The sequence below is a fragment of the Lissotriton vulgaris genome, chromosome 9 (genome assembly GCF_964263255.1).
Source record: "Lissotriton vulgaris chromosome 9, aLisVul1.2, whole genome shotgun sequence".
NCBI classification, from domain to species: domain Eukaryota; kingdom Metazoa; phylum Chordata; class Amphibia; order Caudata; family Salamandridae; genus Lissotriton; species Lissotriton vulgaris.
In genome coordinates this window covers 925,315,150-925,332,144 of record NC_141697.1, presented here as the reverse complement: position 1 = coordinate 925,332,144, position 16,995 = coordinate 925,315,150, and the positions used below count along the sequence as shown (strand labels likewise).

General features: G+C 44.5%; 1 protein-coding gene across 3 annotated transcripts in view; it reads right to left on the bottom strand.

Annotated features, from left to right (window-relative positions):
* LOC147692533 (delta(3,5)-Delta(2,4)-dienoyl-CoA isomerase, mitochondrial-like) overlaps positions 1-16,995 on the bottom strand; it is a 253,270-nt gene that overhangs the window by 39,798 nt on the left and 196,477 nt on the right. For all 3 annotated transcript variants that reach the window (XM_086938749.1, XM_086938750.1, XM_086938751.1), the window contains exons 4-7: positions 12,478-12,602; positions 11,708-11,756; positions 10,811-10,875; positions 6,898-6,968 (exon numbers count right to left, since the gene is read on the bottom strand). In XM_086938749.1, coding sequence (XP_086794875.1) covers positions 6,898-6,968; positions 10,811-10,875; positions 11,708-11,756; positions 12,478-12,602 — 310 coding nt within the window. The remainder of the gene's footprint in view (positions 1-6,897; positions 6,969-10,810; positions 10,876-11,707; positions 11,757-12,477; positions 12,603-16,995) is intronic.

Genomic DNA, 16,995 nt, shown 5'->3' with positions numbered 1-16,995 from the left:
GATGAAATACAGATTTGGTGTAATTCAATCTTGTACATTTGCACAATGTAGCACATTTTTTTTTAGAATCCTTCAGCGTGTGAAGTTGCCCCGTTTTGCCATTTTTCTTAGAATCTTCTTATTATCCTTGATTTATTTTCCAAGAGTAATCATGAATCACATAATGCTGTACTTTAAAATTTTGTTATCAACATTGTTCATGAAATGTATCCAGGACGATGTCAAATATATATACAGCAAACAAACACATGCTGTTCTCTGGTAAAGGAAATGCGGAGCTTGATTTTGTTTCATTTAGATGACTTTATTATATGAAAGTAGGAGCCTCGAAAAAAAAACAGGCTTTAAAGCCATGTTAGGGGCAAACCACGTGTTGGCTGGTTCCCAAATAAATGGAAGCTTGTAAACTTAATACAGAAACTACAGTCTGCGATTGTGCAAGATTGAATGAAATCAAATCCGTATTTCATCATTTGCTTATGAATTCCACGTTTTTCAATTAAAAAAATAAAAGCTTGCATACCCACATTCTACTCTTTTAGCCAAGCAGTGGTTGTTCGGTAGGTATAACTTACTTTTGAATTTGCTATGAATTTGATATATTTTTTGGTGGCTGTTCCCTAGCCTTGTGTCCCTAAATCACCAAAAGTGTTTAGTATTTATATTAATGTATCTATTGCGCTTTTTAAAATGTATTTCTGACGGTCTGATTTTTGACTGACCTGATCAGACTTTGAGCACCATCTTGAGTTTCTATCAGTTGGGTCTCAGTTTTGCAAGATGATGCTTAGTGTCTGATCATGTCTTCACTAACCACTGCTATAGAATTACTTCCATGGCACAACTGCTCAATGGTTGAATATAGCGGACGCACAGTGCTACAAGTGTTGCTTTTAGTTTGAACCTTTATTTCTGAACCAACACATCAAGATGGTTTAAAAACACAAAACACCTTTAGCTGCCTCATGAAACGGATTTTAAAATAATGAGAATGTTCAAGACACTTCCCAATTTACCCAGGAGTGGGTGTACCAGCAAATTCACCCAGGATCAGGTAATATGATGCTCCTAGAAATCGCAAAGAAAGAGGCCATGATAGTACCATTAGGAAAATACTGACCGAGTAAATCTTCTGCAGATGGGTAGCCATAAGCAAACTACTCTTCTCCAAAAAGAATATTGCTGCGAGGATTAGGTTTACTAAACAGCACTAGAATGAGCCACAAGACAACTGGAACTACGTCCTCTGGCCTGGTGAGACCAAATTGGACTTGTCTGGCGGTGATGCACAACAATATATTTGGCAAGAAACAAACATGGCATATCAGCACAAGAACCTCAAACCAACTGTCAACCATGATGTGGAGGAGGTGATGACTTCAGCCTGTATTACAGCCGCAGACCCTGGACTCATCCACAGGAAGTCCATTAGGATTATCTCTAGTCTCCAGTGAATTCAAAAGGTTAAAAAAAAATAAGAGAATATCTAGACAACAGCTAAACCAGAGCAGAAATGGAATTATGCAATAAGTTACAGATTCAAGTCAAACATTTAAAATTCACGACTGAATAGTTGAAAAAGAAAAGAATCAGGATTTTAAAATGGCCAAGCCAAAGTCCTTACTTAAACCCTTTGAAATGCTGCGGCTGGACCCGAAGAGAGCTTTAGAGCTTTGCATAAATACATTCTGTCACCAAGCTTAAACAGTTTGTAAGGAGAAGTGGGACAGAGTGTGTCCCAAGTAATGGAAGACAAACTTTAACAGGAATGTGATCTTCAAATTATTGCTACTAAAATGAGGGGGGTGGGATAAGCATGGTACTGAATCAGAGAGCTTTGTTTCACATAATGCTGCTGAATTTTGGCTAATTCGTTTGTCTTAGAAATGATGACAATGGGATAAGTGTGTATTTTATTTGTCACAAAGTTAGATTTATTTATGGTTAAGAATAGGTGAGGACTACAAGGACAGATATATATTAATATGTAAAACCATAGAATTGTAAGAGTGTACATTAGCATAAGATATTTCCATGCCCAACAGTGAGGATTCAGCATTTTTATGGCATCACACGGGTTGAGCTGTTTGGAGACTGCTTGCAATCACCACCATCAATAAGCTTGAGACCAAATCGCCAAGGGCTGCTCCAAAACTGATTTCCTCTGTCAAAATTAGTTTCGATGTGTCTGAAAGAGCAGTTCTTTAAAGTGCCTGAATTAGCAGGCATAGGAGGGTGGATACAAGTCCAACACTTGTATATAATTTTGCATATGAGAAGGGATTTTTTTTCCACATGATGACACTGATCACGGACTGTGCCAGATGTAGTTTTTGAATGTGCCCTCTTTAGCCTGTTGGGTACAGTTTTAAAAGGGGCGCTAGGTAGGTCACTGCTTGACTACTGAAAAGGTTGTACCTTGTTTGAATAGGGCCTATGGTACCGCAGGCCTCAAAGTCGTGTGACTGGGTACTTTCCTGCTTGGATTTACTCACTGACACATGTATGCAGATGATTTACCTCTTAAACATGGGGTTGATGGCACTGGAACTTTGGGGCGACTCTCACAGTGGTACCTGTCTAAGTACTAGTTTAACCACGAGTACCAGTAAGGCATGGTGAAATTGACAGAATACCCATTGCCAAATGTCTCTTAACTAAACATGTAAAGAAACCGATTACCTGGACTGGAAGATCTACCTTCAACATGGACAGAATTTAACTTCTGTTCAACTTCCAATATATAACCATGTAGAAAAGAGGAACTCACCAGAAATAAGACACACAGGACGCGTGCACATCAGCCCTTGAGAAGAAACCCATGCACCAAATACAATGCTTAAAACAAATCTTCAGTGCCATACATGGAAGAAGAAGGAAATATTTTTCTCACTGGTTTAAAAAAAAAACTAAGGTTTGTGAGAGAAAACACCCCTTGAAACTGGAGACAGCACTAAGAGAGTTACAACAATTGAATCAGAAAAAAGTATTGAATCCAGCTTAGAAGCTGGAAAAATCAGAAGTGAAGTACTGTTCATTGGTGAAGTATAGAAAGAGTTTCAGTATGGCGAAACAGGGACAGCACTCTCCGATTGGGATGACAGGCAAACATTTGAAGCGAGAACACAATGTCAAGGCTTTCTACAACAGATGGGAAGAAGGGAGAAGAACAGAAGTTACTTACCTGTAAATTGTGGTTCTCCAGTATTGGTGTCTTTCATAGATTTGCATGCTTGAATAATTCCCCGTCTTCGAAGTGGGAGTCCCACGGTACATAACATAGTAGTAAGAATCAACTATACATAAATATATACATAATATACACATATATATACATAAAATAAAATTCCATAATATGTATATTCCTTTCAAAAAATAAAGTCTTGAAGTACCATAGAACAAAATAGGCCCATAGAAATCATAGAGAGCTCACTTTAGTAACATATCCAAGTCATTATAATAGTCCACTTTCCAGCCAATTAGGCTGTAGCACCCTCTAGAACCTTCTCCTCAGAAGCTCAAGCCCTCAGATTTTCTACCACATGTCATATGAAGGGAGTCTCCCTGAGCTCTGCTCAGTTTTTTCTTCATCTTCAAACTTCAAGCTTTCAAATATGTCTACAACGAAGAAGTCTTTGTTCAGACCCTGTTCATCATGTGGAAAACTTCGTCTTTTCTCTTAGGACCCTCATAAAAAGTGCATTTATTGCTTATACCCAGACCATGAGGTGAGGAGTTGTAAATTTTGCAGTACCTTTTAAAATAAGACTTTAAAGGATAGAGACGCCCGTCTCCTTCTGTGGCTACAGAAGTTAAAGACTTCAGACAACACTTTGTCTGATATAGAGAGTGTTTCTTCTCGCCAAACTGCAACCTCTCTGAAGCGTGGGTCTGAGTCTGACATTCCTGCGCCCTATCCTGTTGTCAGAACGGTCCTGGCTAAAGCGCTGCGAGGCCTCGGGGTAGTTACACGCTGATAATGCAGAAAAAGCATCTGGGGTTAACTGCATTTGAAGACTCTGAGAAGGTCAAAATGTACAAGATGATATTTTGTAAATAAAGTGTGTGCAGGACAGAGTGAAGGAGTAAAAGAGAATGTTGCCACTACCTACACCACTCTAGCACACTGCATCAAGTTCTGCAGTCCGGGTATTTGGGTTTTCTTTGTTTCTATGGAGTATTATTTAGAGAGTATCCTGTCACTAGAATTCAAAGGAAAACCCAAAAATTGATGTAAATAATAAGTAGATTTCAGAGCAAATGTACATAAATAAGATTGTGACAATAGTGCCAAGTAGTACAAAGGACCCGGAGTGTGGGCTACAGGTACTCCTGCATAAACGGTGGGGGCTAAGCCAACTAAAGAAATCTATTGAACTACGAGTAAATAAACTGGGGATGCTTAACAGTGGTCAAGTTCCCCAAAACTGTGAACTAGCCTTTATTGTACTTCAGTGGAAAGTGTAATAGAGACTGGGAGGGCATGACACCTTATTTTCAACAACGTCCAGAATCTAAATTCTTCTTCATTTAGAGCAAATACCACCTAGGGCAAAAAGGCAAATACAATTTGAAACATAACTGATAACACCAGCCAGTTTTAACAATCACCAGGATTCATGCATTCAAACCATTGGGAATGATCTAAATTAATTATCTTCACACCTCTTACATATCCCCTCTTCGGTTACGAAGAGATTGACCGAGCGGCCTAGGAAGTATGTGCACATTGTTCTTTCCCTTTACTTACTTCTACCATGTGGCTTGGGTCTGCCCGACTCCCCTTTTGGGAGGGGGTGGGACACGAGATCTTAGCGCTACTTGGCCATCCCATTGATTTGGGTCCTAGGCAGCCTTGTTGGGCCTTTTAGAGGAACTTGGAGAGCTGCGCTCTGAAAGGATTTTCATAGGGATGACCTGCTTGGTGGTGAAAACCAATTTCGCCCGTCACTAGAAGAAGCCTACACACCCCTCGCTGCTGGCCTGGCAGAATGGAGTTGACTGATGTGTCCGCCAAGAGAAGCCAATATATGAAACACCAGTGTGCCCACAAAAACACGATAAAATATGAGGGAAATGGTGGACTTATCATGGGTTATCAACTTAATAAAAAGTTATTTGATCTGATTATTCAATCTTTAGATTGTACTCCACAGAGCTATTAGTGTTACGGAATAATATTTATGAAACGGTGAATTAAGCTTACCTTGTTAAACTTAATACAATTTGATTATCAAAAAAATAAGAAATCATAAAAGAAAAAGCAGGACATGCAACAAAATCAATTCAGTAGGCTCTGATGATCAAGGATACCAAATATGGCTTTCAAGAACCAAAAACAAAAATGTAATCACACTGGCATTTTTCGAAACAACAAATAGAGCATCTAGTAATGAGACCCTTATGGTCACTGGTCCATGGCTAAGGTGAACATTCAATTAAAGTGATATGAACAAATCTAGTAAGTCACGTAGGGGGGTACATTTACTTAAACACCATCTTTTCAGAAAGCTTTGCCACATCCAGCAACTTGGATATTAAAAGAAAATGTCTTGGGTTTCTTAAATCGGATTGGAAAACGTTTTACAAAGGAAAGGGGTTCGATAAAAAAAGAACCAAATTCAGCATAAAGTGTCTTCTGATCTAATGTGCTCTAGGAAAAAACCACTTCTCACAATGATAACCCAAGATGCATGCTGAAAAATATTGAAACTACCAATGCCAACCATTTGCCCTCTGGTAACGAAAGTAATGCCGTGTGACTGGATAAAACATTGTGCAATCCCACAAGACAAAATTATACAAAGACAGGAAGCTGGCGACTATAGGCCAATAAACGGAAAATGCGAGATGGGGACATTATTAAAAACATTTGCTGAAGTAATGACCAGGGCAATATCTTAAAACCATTTCACTATGGCATACACAGTAGCATGGTTTCACAAGGTAAGTCACACTAGAATATTTTGATGGAGTATTTGACTATGTGAAAATGAAAATAAATAAAAGGATATACTGGGGTATGCAATTTCTGTAATGTCAAAACCTTGGACACATCGACAGATAAGCTTCCAATGCCAAGGCAGAAGCCATAATATGGCTGAGAGGTTGAAGAGGTATCATCATTAGGAATAAGTAATTTGTGCTACCACCAATCACATCATTGGCTTGTGAACTGGGATCCCATGCAGAAGCTAGCATGCTCAAAATCACAAAGACAGATTTGAGACAGTTTAGATGAAAATTATCAAAAAAAGCAGAAGGTCTCCAACAGAAATCATACACACAGAAATGCAGGAATTCTGGGTGTAAAAACAGGAAAGGAGGCATGCATATTTCAGAGAAGCGTTTGTTCTATAAGAAGGGCTAGTAAAAGACACTTTGTTTAGAGAAGCTGACATGCAACATACAAAAGTAATTACCAAAAAAAAGGGTGGTTAAAGTACAAAACTGCCTCCTAACAAAGAACTATGAGATAAAATCATATTAAAAAGCAATTGTTGTACAAAGACAAAGCCACGTCTGAAGAGTAACAAAATATAGTGACATTGAAAGACTACATGAGACTTGTGTGTCTTATCTTCTGTTACTTTCCAAGTATTCATACACTGCATAATAATCTAATACCAAAGTTACTATCCAAAGAGTTCTGCAGAGTACCACTATTCACATAAAATATCGATACAATGGCGAAACATCCTACAAAACACATAGCATTGCATTCATCGCCTGAGAAGAAAGGCATGCCACTCAAAATGTATATCAGACAATAGTCAGTTCAGAGCAAAGATTAAAAATAAACATCCACATCACAATCAAAGAAGAAAACCTAACCAAAGACAATAGCGACCCACATGTTGTGGACCCTGCCACAAACTATAAGTGCATATAAGTTACCTTTGGTTCCCAATGATTCGTGGCAACCTCTGAAGAGTGCCGACATCAGCTGCCAATCCAATATCCACCTCCTGTAAAAAGGAAATTTTCAGACATGTGAGGCTGTGACAGTAAGATGCACATTGAAGGTGTTTTTTGCTTGATGGTTAGCCTATACCTGAACACAAAGATACGAGAAGGTCAATTTTTCTTCTCTGGAAACAGGGAGCTATCTACCTATTTCCGGGCACATCAACACATCAACAATAAGGTTATGGTGGAAGCTGTCCAAAGAGCTGCAGAAGCATCTAAGGAGTGTCAGCTTGAGACCAGTCATCAGTCAGGTTTCCACCCAAGCCATGGGACAGAGTCTGAACTGGCAGACATTAAGTCAGAGTATTGTAGATGAGTGATGATGAGTATCAGGCATTACTCAAATAATTGGCTTGGGTGCCTGCTTTTGACACATTCCATCACCCTCTTCTATTTGTGCGGTGGAGTGGCCCGGAATAGCCAACTTTTTCAAACAATAGATACACTTTTTTCCAGGTAGGTCCAGCTTCGCCACCAATATGAGATTGAATTAAGATGTTACTCAGAGATCAACAATCTCTCCATCCTTATGCAAAGTCCATAAAGAGCCATTAGAGCAGCGGTCTTCAATCTGTGGGGCGCGACCCCCAGGGGGGTCGTGGAGTCCTGGGAAGGGGGTCGCAGATTCTGCAGGAGGCCTAATTCACACCGAGGTGTGAAAAACATCAACGCCTCATTAACAAGTAAAAGGTCTTTTAAAGACCTGCCAAGTACTTGGGTGTGAATGTGTGTGTGTCCCTGAAGCTGTTTCAGCTGGGCTCACATACACAAGCTGGGGGGAGCTTGGGGGGGGGGGCTGGGGGAGTGACTGTAGTTTAGCCCTTTGAGTTCAATGGATGTTGCGCACCAGGAGCTATGGGTCCCGTGACACGTCCCCCGCCCCCAGCAGGGAGGCACAGAGATGCCCTCCCATGAGCGGGAAAGAAGAAGGACGACGACGCAGAGAGATACTGATCCCCCCCCCCCCCCCCCCACCCCCCATTAGAGAGGCACAGAAAAGGTGGGTGGATGAATGATGGGTGGATGGATGGATGTAAGGCTGAAGGATGGATGGATGTGGATGGATGAAAGGCTGATGGATGGATGGATGTGTGAAAAGGTGGGTGGATGAATGATGAGTGGATGGATGAATGAAAGGGTGGATGGATGAATGATGGATGTATGGATGGAAGGATGAAAGGGTGGATGGATGAAGGATAGATTGATGAAGGATAGATGTATGGATGGAAGAATGAAAGGGTGGACGGATGAAGGGTGGATGGATGAAAGGGTGGATGGATGAATGATGGATGTGTAAAAAGATGGGTGGATGAATGATGGGTGAATGGATGGATGAAAGGATGGATGTATGGATGGAAGGATGAAAGGGTGGATGGATGAAGGATGGATGTATGGATGGGAGGATGAAAGGGTGGATGGATGAAGGATGGATGTATGCATGGATGAGAGGATGGAAGGGTGGATGGATGAAGGATGGATGTATGTATGGATGGATGGGAGGATGAAATGGTGGATGGATGTATGGATGGATAAAAGGTTGCATGGATGAATGATGCATGGATGGATGTGTGAAAAGGTGGGGGATGAATGATAGGTGGACGGATGAAAGGGTGGGTGGATGGATGTATGGATGAAAGGGTGGATGGATGAAGGATGGATGTATGGATGGGAGGATGAAAGGGTGGATGGATGAAGGATGGATGTATGGATGGGAGGATGAAAGGGTGGATGGATGAAGGATGGATGTATGGATGGGAGGATGAAAGGGTGGATGGATGAATGATGGATGGATGGATGGAAAGATGAAAGGGTGGATGGATGAAGGATAGATTGGTGAAGGATAGATGTATGGATGGAAGGATGAAAGGGTGGACGGATGGAGGATGTATGGATGGATGTGTGAAAAGGTGGGGGGATGAATGATGGGTAGATGGATGGATGAAAGGGTGGGTGGATGGATGTATGGATGAAAGGGTGGATGGATGATGGATGGGAGGATGAAAGAGTGGATGAAGGATGGATGTATGGATGGGAAGATGAAAGGGTGGATGGATGTATGAATGGATAAAAGGTTGCATGGATGAATGATGGATGGATGTGTGAAAAGGTGGGTGGATGAATGATGGGTGGATGGAAGGAAGGGTGGATGGGTAAAGGATGGATGTATGGATGGAAGGATGAAAGGGTGGATGGATGAAGGATGGATGTATGCATGGAAAGATGAAAGGTTAGATGGATGGATGTGTGAAAGTGTGGGTGGATGAATGATGGAGGGATGTGATGAGGTCTAACAGGCGCATTTATGGTTGTCAAAGGTTGATGATGAGGAGTACCAGTTTCTAGAAACTTTTATCGGAAGGGGGTCCTTACGCCTAAAAAGGTTTTACAAGGGGGTCTCGGCATCAAAAAGTTTGAAGACCTCTGCATTAGAGGGTTCTTAAAGAAATACGAGCTGGATTTCCCCAAGTTCGAAAACACCACCAAAGCGAAGCTTTGATAGAGATTGGGAAGACAACAGGATACCCGATTTAAATATTGGAATAGATGCTGCACAGCATGTTGGTCCTTAACGGGACAAACCGGCAAATTCAAGTGATGGGGGCTTCAGCACCCCATATAATTTCCTGAATTTTTTGCAAGTCCCTGAACAAATAAATGTAGTAAGAAGTGATTGCTTGCAATTCTCATCTCCATTTGGCAAGGAATACCCTACTCTTCCTGAAATATTAGACGAGCCCAGTTGCAATCAAATACACAATAATATGGGAATGCCTTGTATCTAAATGAAGAGTTTCCCAAGATCTGTTAATATGAATTGCAAAACAAAGCAAGTAAAGTAATCTGTAAATTCCGGCCATGAGACCAGACTTCTCCAATATGGCATATATGAAATGGCTGGTGATCAGGGCTATGATAAAATGCAATGATATTTTGTAGGGGTGGGTACCACGCACAGACGCAGCTACAAAATGGCATGGCTGCTGTTATTTATTTTTTTGTTAATAATCAGAGTTGGATAGTAACTAAAGAGAAACAAAAACACACAAAAGCAGGGAGTGAGGCACAACACATGGGACTTGAGTGGCGGCAGAGGCAACTTGGTGGTCAAGGGGCAGAAACAACACCGAGCGTGGTTGGGAGCGGGTTTTTAAAGACGATGGAGGAAACAACATGGGCTTTTTGTTCAGGGGTGGCAGAAGCAACACATGGGGCACAGGTGGAAACAACAAGGGGATGATAGGGCTGAGGAAACATGGGGTTGTGGGTTGGGGAAAGCAACAAAGATGGAAGGTAGAGGGGTTAAATAGGCAAAAAAGAGCAACGTGGAGCTGGTGAGGAGAAAGCACATGAGAAGGCAATGTGGGGGAGTGAGGAGAAGCCCACATGCGAGAGAGTGTAAGACAGCATGGCCGCAGGATGGAGAGAAACACACAAGGGAGATAGTGGGAAAACGCATGCTCCCTCAGAGTGCGTAAGCAAAAGGGAAAGGAGTGCCTGAAAAAGCAAGTAGTGGAAGAACAAAGTAATGTGCCCATGCTCCAGGTGCAGAACAAACACAAAACTAGAAGGAAAGCCCACACATCTAACAATAAGAAGGAAGCAAATGAAAATAAGAATGAAGCCAATCAAGGGTAAGGAATGGGTGAGCTCTAAGCCCACTGGAAGACAACAGTATGTCTCGCAACAAACTGTTGTGAGGCCTAAAAAGCTCACCAATTCAGTAGAAATGCCCAAGGGTTTTTTTCTGTCATGGCACAGAGAGTTACTTAAAAGAAAGTTGGTATGGGCCTTTTTGGAGTGAGCTAAAGTGAAATCGAGTGGGAGGGAGTAGTATGTTTACCTTCACTTGGATGAATGCATCCTTGGTGCAGTATCGAATATCACAAGCCGTAATAAGATCGACCCCTGCAATTAAGAAGGTTTTTGTTAGATATTATTTCATAAAGCTTACAAGTTCCTTACTCCCTTTATAGATACTGGTGCTGTAGAGACAAGGTACAAAACTAACTTTTGCCACCACTCATTGAAGACTCATGAAATGGTCACTAAAGATAGATATGGAACTGAATCACTCCAACTCTCTTATCTAGTAAATTGGAGTATCTCACTATGGTAGATAAAGAAACCGAAAGAAATTCCAAATTACAACAGTGATTTTCATCAACAAAGAAACAATTCTAAAACATGCCATCACAAAATGGCAAACAATTACTTTTCGAAGCCTGCTACATGGAACAGTCATTTTTCACCTTAAAAAAGTGCGTTGATGATAATAAGTAATTGTAGGGCTCATTAATAACATTTTCAGTAAGACGTGGACATCAAGGGAGGTTGTTTTCATCATTAGATTTGTTAACAGTTAGAATTCCTCAATTAAAAAGTGCCCCACCCTTTTTAACAGCTATATATTTATAATTCTATATACCAGTCACATGAAGGTTAACCAAAAGCCAAAGCTTATTCCATCATTTACCACTCATAATAAGAAATTACTTGAATACACCAAATGCTCACCACTTCTTGCAAACTCCACCACATTCAAAACACACAGCCCATTACTATGCTACACAAAACACACTTTGTCCTGTACTTTCAGCTGTAAATGTCACAATACACTTTCCACAGTCTTGATCCCCCATAAATTGCGTACTTCACATGCTCCTACATGCGTCAGATCACCTTCACTAACAGTCTCCTGTCACCATAAAACGTATCCCCACCCTGTCAATACCCTCACCTCCGCCAACGCAGGCTCCATGGAAGGCAACAATAACTGGCTTAGGGCACTAAAGCACAAGGGAGAAAAGGGGAGTTACATTTGAGAGTATAGCATAACCAGAATATAATACAGTCTACTGAGAGGTGTGATCACACAGTGTCATGAGATAATGATGTGGGTGTTGGGGATTGGAGGGGCACTTCTCAGAGTCTCTGAGAAGCGCTATTCTCCCATGGAGGACTTGAGAGCTGGAGGATATATTAGGGCTTGCAGTGTCAAACAGGTGTTAATTACTCCATAAAACCTAACAAACAGGATGAAGACAGCAGGTCTGTGAGGAATAAACACCCAATCATCATTATGGAATAACCGCTCTAAGCACTCGCCCCCCCCCAAACCCGCCCCCGCCCCAAAAGCCCCCCCCCCCCCCAGTTCCCGCTGAAGTAAGCAAACAGTAGAAGGGAGTTAGTGATTTTATGATCTATGCAAAAGTATTAACTGGAACACAATTGTCTGGGAAATTTCGAGCCTGTGGGGAGCTGCTACACCGCTGTGTTTGAAAAAGCAGGGTAGATTACAGGTGTGGGAGGGATTTTACTGTAGTTGCAAAACAATTCCAAAAAAAAGGGAAGGAGGAACATGTTCACTCTTCTAATGTAGACTAGTGCAAGTAAGGGTGCCTCTTCTCAAAGGAAAGCTAAAATGCCAGCTTGTACTAGCTAGCACTGAAACAGCGTCACAAGGCAATCATGGGTACTCCGAAGAAAGCAGGTTTGTAAACCACTTACCTTTTCTAACACATTAAAAGTTTCCTGATACTCCAGGATTTTTTTGCGTATATGCCAGGCAATTCTGGCTGGATCGTCTCCCTTCTGCTGCAATACTGCACTTCCAAAATCCATCAAATCAAGACCTGCCATCAATAGGATAAAGTAAAGCTTTTAATGATGCGAGTTTTCTGTAAGAGGGCTGCCGATCATAACAGTTAATCAACACTCCATTGACTAGCCTCCATCACAAATCGAAGGAACACATTTGAAACCATGACAAATGAACCAGCATAACAACCACAATGGACAAAAGAGCACATCATTCTCGAAACCCAAAAGGGGCCTACACACATCACACATTAATCCACTCCTACAGACCAGCGCACATCGTCTTCCATACCGACCAGAATACAGTTCAGTCAGTACTCATCCTCCACACACTAACCATCATGGAGTGCAGCCAACACACAGACCCTACAAAACAACAATAAATACAAAAACAGTTTACAAAACAAATCAACCCCAAAGGAGCGCTGTCACAGCATCTTTCAAATGAACTAAAGTAAAGACAAGCGCACTTCATCCACTAATCGGACCCGCACGAAAAGCAGTAGAAACCCACACAACCCTGCAGAAACCTACAGTCTACACACTAAATCAACTCCAATGGTTGAGACCATTATGCATCGAATGCCAAATGGATTCCAAGGGATACACACAGAAATGCACCAACCTTTAAACAAATCAAACTACATACTGATCCGCTGAAAGCGACACAAAACAAAACTTTATGGAGACCAACATTCAGCAATCATCAAACCAGCTCCACTTGGGATTATTTCTGTCTAGAATTCTAACTAATCCCTCTGGGGATCAAATTCACCAACAACCGAGCAGACTCTGGACACCAGCATACACAATCAAACCAGTCATAGTGTAGACCACCCAAAAATAAAAAAAACTGGGGAGTAGCACTCATTTCCAATCAAACACCTGTAGCAGATACCACCATGCACCTCCAACTAAATCAACACCACTGGGATGAGCACACATCACAAATAAAGATAGACAAAGGGATTTCGCTCCTTAAACAAAGCCAAATGTGGTCTGGCCCAAGTCATTCATCAAAAAGTGGTCAGAATAAGTCTCCTATCCAACCAATTCTACTGAAAACGCAACATACCAAATCCGCTGCTGTGAACAAGCACATACTACCAATTCAATTAACTCCACTGGAGTTCAGCATACACCACCAATAGAACCAATCACATGGAGGGCCAGCCAGCATATAAAACCTATTAAACCTACCCTGCAGTGGACTATTATTTATCAACTAAACCCATTGTGGGTAAGCAGCAAGAGGTGACCTAAGTGGCCTCAATTCGAAACAAGGGCCCCGCTGGGATATCGTCATCACCACACCAGGGTCTAACCTACCTGCTTGTGCTGCCCTGGCTGGGTGGCGAATTGTGCTCGGATTACCCTGGTGTCCCCTGCAATCTGGGTCCCCCGTGGCGCCCGCGCGTCCAGCGCGAGCACCACAAAATGGCGCTGAATCTCCGACCCGTCTGAGGCCACACCAGAGATTACGCCGGGCCTGGCGCAGATGCTCCAAACCCGTCTGGGCCCAATAAGACCGGCTGGCTGCTGTTGTGATCTACCCACAGGCGAACCTGCAGGTGGGTGCTCCTAATACGACTGCCCTCGCCCCGCGATCTTCATCCTGCCTGGCCCCAACATGGCGGCCCACGGGTCACTCTGATGTGCGCTGCCAGATAGTCTAACATTGTTGTCCCTGTTGTCGCCCATCGGGATACCCCACTCGCAAACAGTGCCGCCAGCGAGTGGAAGGTCACTCAACTATCACCCTGCATGCGCGCAGACGCCCTCATACTGGTATACTTCGTGGGAGCATTTAAAATGGCGGCGTAACGGTGTTGGAGCTCCGGCTGCTGTTCAAATATTGGCACGTCCTCCTCGAGCAACCGAGGAGCCAGGCAGCCCAGGGCAGCGGGTGCCTCTCACTGCAGTTGCCCTCTCCCACCGACCTTCGCCCCACTTGCTATTAGCGAGGTGGCATGAGAACTGGCCCAGTTGGTTTATGCTTCAATCACGTGTAGCGTTGCCGGACCAGGTGGAAGGTTCCCCAACATCCACCGCTGGACGCCAGGCGAGGGGCGCTGATGCCCACAGCACAGCAGCTCGTCATGGGCAGGCTCCGGGACAAATCCCAGTTGAAGCAGTAGGGGGCGAGCAGTCCAGGCCCCGCGCAGGAACAAAGGCGAGAAGACATGGAGCCAACAGCCACTCTGGCGGCCAAAATGGACACGGTTCTGGCGGCGGTGGAGCGCATTGAGCCACCTTAGCGCAAACCAAGACCTCTCTGGAAGCAAGGATCGACAAAGTCACATCTGACTTCACGCTGCTACATGCGGACCACCGTACGTTATCGGAGTCAGTTGCCACGCAGCATCAGTCGGTCCAAGAACTGCAGCCTGTAGTGCACAGTCATGCCTCAGCACTACAAGATTTGATCGACAGAGTTCACACGCTGGAGGACCGAGCGGAGGACGCGGAAGGGCGCTCTCGGCGCAACAACGTCCGGGTGGTCGGCCTGCCGGAGAGAGACGAAGAGAAGGGCCCCGAGCATTACACAGAGACGTGGCTGCAGTCACTTATGCCGACTGGAACATTGTCCGCACACTTTGTGGTGGAGAGGGCACACAGGGTGCCGGCGCAGGCCCAGAGACCCGGGACCCGACCACGTCCGTTTCTTTTCAAACTCCTCAACTACCGAGACCGGGATACGGTGCTCCATGAAACAAGGAAGATGGGTGAGCTCAAAGTGGGCAAGAGCCACGTGATGTTTTTCCCGGACTATACAGCAACAGTACAGAGGAGACGAGGCTCGTACCTGGTGGTGAAGAAACAGCTGCGGGAACTGGAGCTGCATTACTCATTGCTGTTCCCCTCCCGCCTGAGGGTGGTCACCAAGGAAGGCACACGCTTCTTTGAGGCTCCATCGGAGGTCTGGGACTGGCTGGAAGAGACGCGGCAGTGGTTGGGGACGAGACCTGCGGGCCCAGAAGAGGACGGATGGCAAGTGCAACGCTCCAGGAGGCAGAGGAGGAGACCCCGGCGAGACGCGGGCCTGGGTCAGGCCGCACCCAGCCTGGAGAAGATGCGGCAGGAAAGGCAGGAAGCACTTGAGGCGGTCACGACGCTGGGAGTGGGGAATACTATCAGCTGTCCGGACAATGAGCCACAGAGTGAACTGGACGCAAGTGGCTCGTCCTCATCCTCCGCCGTGATGTCGGATGACACTGTCCTGCCGGTGGTGACGCCCCAAACAGCTGACTTCATAATGCGACTGGAAGCAGACTTGTGATGAACTGATATGATCACTGTGTTCAGCACAATGTTAGCTGTACCCTTTGCGTGCCTGCTGCAGCGCGTTGCCAAGATTAGTTGCTGGTTGAAATGGCTAGTGCCGACTTGGACTTCGGCATCACTAAAATAATGCAAACGCTCCCCCAAGTCTTAGTCTTAGATTAGAAGATGTTTAGCGTCTGCCGCGCGGGGTGGCCTCGGGGGGGAGGGGGGGGGGATAGGGGGGGGGGGGGAGGGTCGGCTCGCGCCAGCTCTGCGCGATCCACTGATTAGTACTACCTGAACACCTCTCAGAAGCCTAGAGGCCATAGGAAAGGGGGCACCCTGATTTAACTATCGGCTGCGCGCTTCACCGCACACACTTTGCGTTGCGGACAAGACACATTAAGAGGTAGATCCATTACCTAGTTTGGACGTATGCCCCGTTGGGAACTCGCCCACCTTGTTACACTGTTAATTTTGGTTTCTACGTTTCAGAAGCGGCGCTCAGAGTTTCCCCCTGAGAGTCTGTCCCTTGAACCTACATGACACCCCCCTGGCACCCCAAGCGGCTGTACTACAATCCCGAGTATGGCAAGCACTAACATTATGACCTGGAACATCCGCGGCATGCACACCCCGTCGCGTAGATACTCTGTTTTTGCCTATATGTAGCGCCATAAGGTGGGGATCGCGCTCCTACAGGAGACACATATGTCTCCGGTAGAACTGGAGCGGCTCCGTAGACGCTGGAGAGGGCAGGTCTACGGTACGACATACGCAGCGCATGTGCTAAGGGCAGGCGTCCCATTTATATGCGCAGACACTCATGTGGACCCGGAGGGGAGATACTCCCTTGCAAGGGGGAGATTAAATGAGCAGGAGGTACTGCTGGGATCCATCTATGCCCCCAATACGGATCAACCCACTTTCCTAGCCAATATAAATCACATCCTTCAACAGTACATGGGCCTTCCTTGGCTGCTGGGCGGGGACTTCAACATGGTTCTTGACACGCACTTGGACCGTTCATCCCCACCCATCCGTGCGGCGGCAGCAACAAAGACGGCGCAGGCTCTACGGGACTGGCTACTGCACTGGGGACTACACGATCTATGGCACGCGCAGCACCCTATAGACAAAACATACTCCTGTTACTCGCCAGTT